Genomic DNA, 6,144 nt, shown 5'->3' on the forward strand with positions numbered 1-6,144 from the left:
ACCCCACCCCCCTGGGGGGGGGGGGGGGTTAAAAAAAGTTTGTAAAACTAATTTCTATCATACCTAGACAATGACGCCTGCCAGTGTTGACAAATCTCTATCGTGCCTGGGCAACAATACCTCTCAGTTCATATTGGCAAACTTTCAGATCGGTTCCTAATTATACATTAAACGCAAACTCTCTAATGCCCAAATCCCTCCCCAACTTAAAGAACGTTATCAACCCTGGTAGCTGACCCCACCATGCATATGTGAATAGAGCTAAAAAAGCACCAGATGTTAACAAGCACTCAGTGCCAATATGTTACAAAATAAACACAATGAATATCCACATTAAACTAAAGATTAACACAAGAAATGGGGGAAAAATAAAAATGTGGGGGGAACGTCGTCTATACAACCATGGTCCAGATATACTCCTTTACACTCAGGACCGGCATGACCTCTTTACTATTTGCAAGTGGTAACCAATTTTACATTTTTCCTCTTAAACTCTTATGATGACCCAAAAACTTGGCATTTTAAGCACAATTGAAGCCAATTGGGATACTAGTTCTCTGATGCATGTATCCTAGTCAACATACCATAGCATTATAATAAATGCATTGTGTATGCCATCTGGTTACAGAACCTGCTTTTTGTGTAGAATTCACAGAATCGGTCATACAGTATTGTAGGTTCCTCCGCTCCATGCAGCAGAGGCAGCAATACCTTTTATGTGCAGGTGGTTCAGAGGATCCCTGCCAGTTCCGCAGGAAATTTCTGCAAAAAAGTGTGTGTAAAATCGTTATACCACTCGTGGCGTCGCGTCACTGTGCTAAAGCCAGCAAGTTTACTTGGTTTATCTCAAATTTGACACTTCCAAAAATTCAAATTTGAGCAGGATTTTCACTGTGGCCTTTTGCATGAGACTACAGTCCTGTAGACAGGAGGTTGCAAATTACACAATAAAAAGTACAGTTCAATGCATATGGTGCTTATTGCAGACAGCAGTAGGGGTGTATGGTATGAAACCTTACTTTCTAAATGATCAGGGGCTTGCATAATTGGCGTAAAGTCACCTGGGACCTACAAAATAGAAATAGGTGTGCGCTTGTTTTCACATGGGTGGTACGAGGAACTGTCCGGTCTGTATGTAGGCTCAGTACTGGCAGAGTAGGGAAAAGGGGTAAACCTCTATACTAAGGTAAAAAAATAAGTGGCATCATGTGTTCTAGTATGTATAATTTGTTTCTATTTAAATGGTACTGGAGCTTACTTTTTTTTTTTTTTCTTACAGTATAAAGGAAAAGTGAACCTTCATGTGTTTGAGGACTGGTGTGGTGGGTCTGTATTGCACCTAAAGACAAACCTGCACTTCCCCCTGTATCCTCATGTAGGTTTCAGCTTTTTACTTGTTTATCATTTATTTACATATTTCCAGTGTCTCACTCGTTGGTAACATGCTGTTGCACCTTTCTACAGATGCGTACCACTGTTACCAAACTGGCTGTGTCGCCCAAGTGGAAGAACTATGGCCTCAGAATATTTGGGTATTTACACCCTTACAAGGATGGTGAGTCTGCTAACTTCAATGTTCTGTTGTAAACCTTCAAACACAATCACCCTATCACTTTGTTGCATGGCAGCCTCATCTACACTAGTCCTGGAGTGTAATGGTAAGAAATCAGGGGACTTGTAGCAGGGAAGTCTGCTACAAATGGAAAGTTAGAGAAATCGCTTTTTAGTTCCATCTTGTAATACCCTTTCAGTACCAGGTTGTTCAGTTTTCAGTGCTCTGATAGTTTGACTGACTATCACTTGGTCGTGCAGCACTGTACCCTAAATATTTTGTATCCCCCCTTTCTTTTTTTTGTTTCAGAGACGGATAGAGCTTTCTTTTGGCAGTAATTAATAACCACTGGACTTTGTTTTTTTATATAAAGGAATAAGCCCAAAGATATTTAATAAAAACCCTGCTTCCCTTTCTAGTACAATAAATATTAAAATAAAAATAGCAGGACAGAAAGAACACCCCTGACCCATTTTTGGAAATACTTTTTTTTTTTTTTTTTTGTCACAGTTTTTTGGAAATGTAGAACCATACTGGTATTCAGGTAGTTGAAACATGGAGCTTGGTGATGGTGCACTAATACAGTACATCATTAAGGTATGTCATACATGGAGGAGGTGAAAGGGTTAATGTGCAGGTTACATACAGTTGAATGGAGATGAGGGGTTAATGTGAAGTTAATATGCACGTCACATAGACAGCCTGGAGATGAGATATACAGGAGGGGGGGTGAAAGGGTAAAACAAAAATCCCACAATTACAACCCCTCACTATGAATCTGCTCCTACCTACAATCCATTCACAAATCTTCATCGACAGATACTCACTTCCCCTTCTGCCCTTGTAGGGGAAGGCTCTCAGATGTAAACACTATTGTGTTTTACATTTGTGATCAGTGTGATTGGTCCGATCAGCTCTGTATGTTGTATCTGTGATCTGAGCCATCCAGTGAACGCTCAGCTCACAGCCATTAACGGACGCAGTGGCCACCTGTGCCATATTTCTGCAGTGCTGTTTATAAATAGAACTGTAGAAATGCACTTCCACCACTCTTTCCTTGTGGGAAGACTACTTTTGTTCCCCAAGGTCCCTGTGTGTTGTAAAGTAGCCACCGCTCCCGTGATTGTACTACAATCTCACAATTAGTTTACTCATTTGTATTGAGAGTATCGTAGTCTCACAGCTTGGAGTGAGCTTGGAGCGGTGGCTACTTTACAACACACACAGGGACCATGAGGAACAAAAGTAGCCACCCTCCAGAAGGAAGGACAGTGTCTGCACCAATTCAGAGATGATTTGAGGATCTACAGCTGAGTGACACTCAAATAAGATACATGTTTAATCGTTAAGGTACTTGAATGCGTTTTTAAGATTCAACTCCTGCGTTTAGTGTCGCTTTAAGAGCAAAACCAAGGGGGCATGTGAGCGACTGGTGTGGATTGCAGAACCCCGTCTAATGCCAGAGCTACTGGAGAAAACTATATAGAGAAGGTATTTTCCTAGGCCACCAACCTACAAAGCATGTATTTATGGTCCACTACAGCTATTGCAATGCACACACATCCTTTTTCTTGAGCCAGGAGTGCAGCTTTAATAATTAACATAATTTAGGGTGAGTCTTGACATTACCTTACTGATGTATTCAATTCTTTTTTTATATTTTTAGATGGAATCTTCCAGTCAGCTTATTTTGTATCTTTAGATGCCCAGCTCTGTGATTATTGCAGACTCTTCCCTCCTCAGTGACATTGCTAAATTTGATAATGTGTTCCATTTTTGATATAAGGATGAAGCATATATAAATAATTCATTCCTACCTTACATTCTGTTCCTGCATACATCAGCATTTTGGGTTTTATCTTCTGCTGTATCCGGTCTATCTCCTTCAGGCGATTACCAGTTTGCTGTGGCATCAGAAGATAATTCCGAATTTTGGCTTAGCACCGAGGAAAGTCCATCCAGTGCCCAGCTTATAGCCTATGTCGGAAGGGTGAGTAATGGTAAATTAAATAGGAAGTTTCTACACTTTTGGCAAAGTTGAATCCATGCCTTGTCTGTCACATTGTACTTGGCTTGCGGTTAACATTGTCCTTTTTAATAGAAGATTACCAATGCACATATTCCTGTTGCATATATACCACACACACACACACACACACACACACACACACACACACACACACACACACATATATATATAGGAAAATTGCATACTTATCGGTAATTTTTCCTTTCCTGGCTCCAATCCATGGCAGCATACAATGGGTATGGCTCTGCCCCCAGCCCAATCACAGGACCAGTCATACTATAAATTAAAGCCCGCCTCCCAAGGCCACCATTCTCGTAACAAGTACTCAATGCGAAAGCCATGGGAGGGTCCTGTATGCTGCCATGGATTGGAGCCAGGAAAGGAAAATTACCGATAGGTAAGTATACAATTTTCCGTTTTCCTGACACCAATCCATGGCAGCATACAATGGGATATAGCGATCACACATCCAGGGAGGGTAATTCTGAGATATTTATTTATTTGTACCACATTCAGAACCAACATGTAAATGACAGTACTGTGAAATAACCGTTGAGCCAGCCAGAAATCTGACAAAACTATGTTGAGGGCCTTGTAAAAGTACTAGTTTCCTAGATATTGTGCTTATTCAGTGGCTTTGATATTTTGAGGCACTGACTAGAGAAAGGTATACTGCCAGGACCCTAAAATGCATTCCGATTCCATGATTTGTTTGAGGACTGGTCTACTTCAAGAAAACTCAAACTTCATTATACTGAAGCAAAAGACAGCCAGACAACTAATATTTATAAAGGCAAAGTCCCCTTATTTCTCTTTTTTTTTTTTTTTTTTTTTTTTTGAGTTGTGCAGTCAGTTTTAGGAGTTAATAGACTGCATGCAATACTGCAGACACAACTCATAGGACAGCTTAAATTGGTTCAGCATTGTTCAGTGAATATATGTAGGAATTAAAGTTGGGGTTTTATCATTGCTTGGAGTTCTCGTATCATATTTTTACAAATTACATTCACTCCTAAGGAAATACAAACCCTTAATTTAGAGTTCTTTGTATTTTAGGTTGGCTCAGAGTGGACAGCCCCAGGGGAATTTACAAAGTTCAGTTCTCAGATGTCCAAGCCTTTCAGGTGAGAAATAATGGCATAGGTAAAAGAATATTTAACGTATAAAAGAATACCCTGACCTATGGCTCTACATTGCAGCAAATTTGGGGTACATTCTTAAAGGGATGAATGTGACTTTCACTGCTCATGGTTTGTTTGGTATGTGATTGGCTGCATTTTTAAATCACAATATTAATCAAGGTTCACGTGCAATCACCAGACTAAATAACATTCACTAGCTGTTTTCTGGTGTGTGATGGAGGCTACTGTAGTATGTATTACCTGGCGAATGTGACATTAACTGCACACATGCCATTGTATAGTAGCTGACCTATATTTTAAAAGGCATGCTTTTGGTCTGAAAGTACAGTAACTGTATAATATTTGCTGTTTGGCACTCCATGGTGATGTCACCCTAATATCCCATAATGTCCCTATCCCATTTAAGGAAGCCGGTTGGCTGGTAATGACTCGCCACCTGCCTTTTCTCTCCCGTTCATTGAAGGACACAGGGAACAGATCGGAGATCATGTACTGTAGGGTAATATCGCCACCTGCAGGAGAAGGATGCTAGGCACAAAAAAACTAAAGACCAATTACAGCCTAGGGGCGGCCCCTGCCGGTGGCCAAACCCCCCACCTACTGAGAAGTCTCCAGTTTTTTGCCTAGCGTCAGGAGTAAGGAGCTAAGAATTTTCCTCGGTATTCTTACCTGCTTCTTCCTGATTTTTTTTCAGAGGATTCTTCTAGCAAGTGTTGTCCGGGCAACAGGCTGGATGTCTCGGATCCTTGGAGTCTCCCCTGGATAACCAGCGAGCGTATGCAGGCCCGCTACGGTGGGTCGGCTACGACGGCCCCGCTCCGGCAGCCAGGAAGTGGGGCGGCATGTGATGGCTTGTTGCCCAGATTCCTAATTAGCCGGGAAGCTGTCTCCATGCTCCCTCATCACCAGGTGACAATGCATGGAGCCGGCTTACTGGCCAATCAGGAAGCCAGGGGACGGGTAATGACTCTCTTCCTAATATTGGAAGTTCCGGTATTGGGACAAGTATCGGGAGCATTTGGGTGAGTACTCTTACTCTGTATCTGTACCGGTACTAGTATCCGTATCGGTGCATCCCTAATACTTATAAACAAGAAATAAAATGGAAGAAAGAAGTCTCAAGTTGTTGTTTTTGGTTTGAACCATTTTCACAGCAAGTCTTTTATTATAAATATATGAATTATATTTTGTTATAAATTCATATAACAGCTGATCTTGTTTTTAAAATCTAGAAATCAAGTTGTATGCAAATATGTTGGATAAAAGAAAATAAGAGCAACAATAACGAAGTATATTACACTGGTTTGGACCATTTGAATAGACCAGCCTTTCTCAACCAGGGTGCCTTCTAGCTTCCTCAGGGGTGCCTCCAAAAGTTTGGCCAGCACCATGAAAATGAATAATGCAAGAAGGATGGGATT

General features: G+C 41.1%; 1 protein-coding gene across 1 annotated transcript in view; it reads left to right on the top strand.

The window, feature by feature from the left end:
* Nucleotides 1–6,144, top strand: part of B4GALNT4 (beta-1,4-N-acetyl-galactosaminyltransferase 4) — a 49,239-nt gene that overhangs the window by 15,951 nt on the left and 27,144 nt on the right. Inside the window, exons 4-7 of the mRNA XM_018562662.1 lie at nucleotides 1,280–1,375; nucleotides 1,465–1,555; nucleotides 3,442–3,542; nucleotides 4,638–4,705. Of these exons, the coding sequence (XP_018418164.1) occupies nucleotides 1,280–1,375; nucleotides 1,465–1,555; nucleotides 3,442–3,542; nucleotides 4,638–4,705 (356 nt within the window). The remainder of the gene's footprint in view (nucleotides 1–1,279; nucleotides 1,376–1,464; nucleotides 1,556–3,441; nucleotides 3,543–4,637; nucleotides 4,706–6,144) is intronic.

This window comes from Nanorana parkeri, unplaced genomic scaffold, assembly GCF_000935625.1.
Source record: "Nanorana parkeri isolate BGI_ZX_2015 unplaced genomic scaffold, ASM93562v1 scaffold589, whole genome shotgun sequence".
NCBI lineage: Eukaryota > Metazoa > Chordata > Amphibia > Anura > Dicroglossidae > Nanorana > Nanorana parkeri.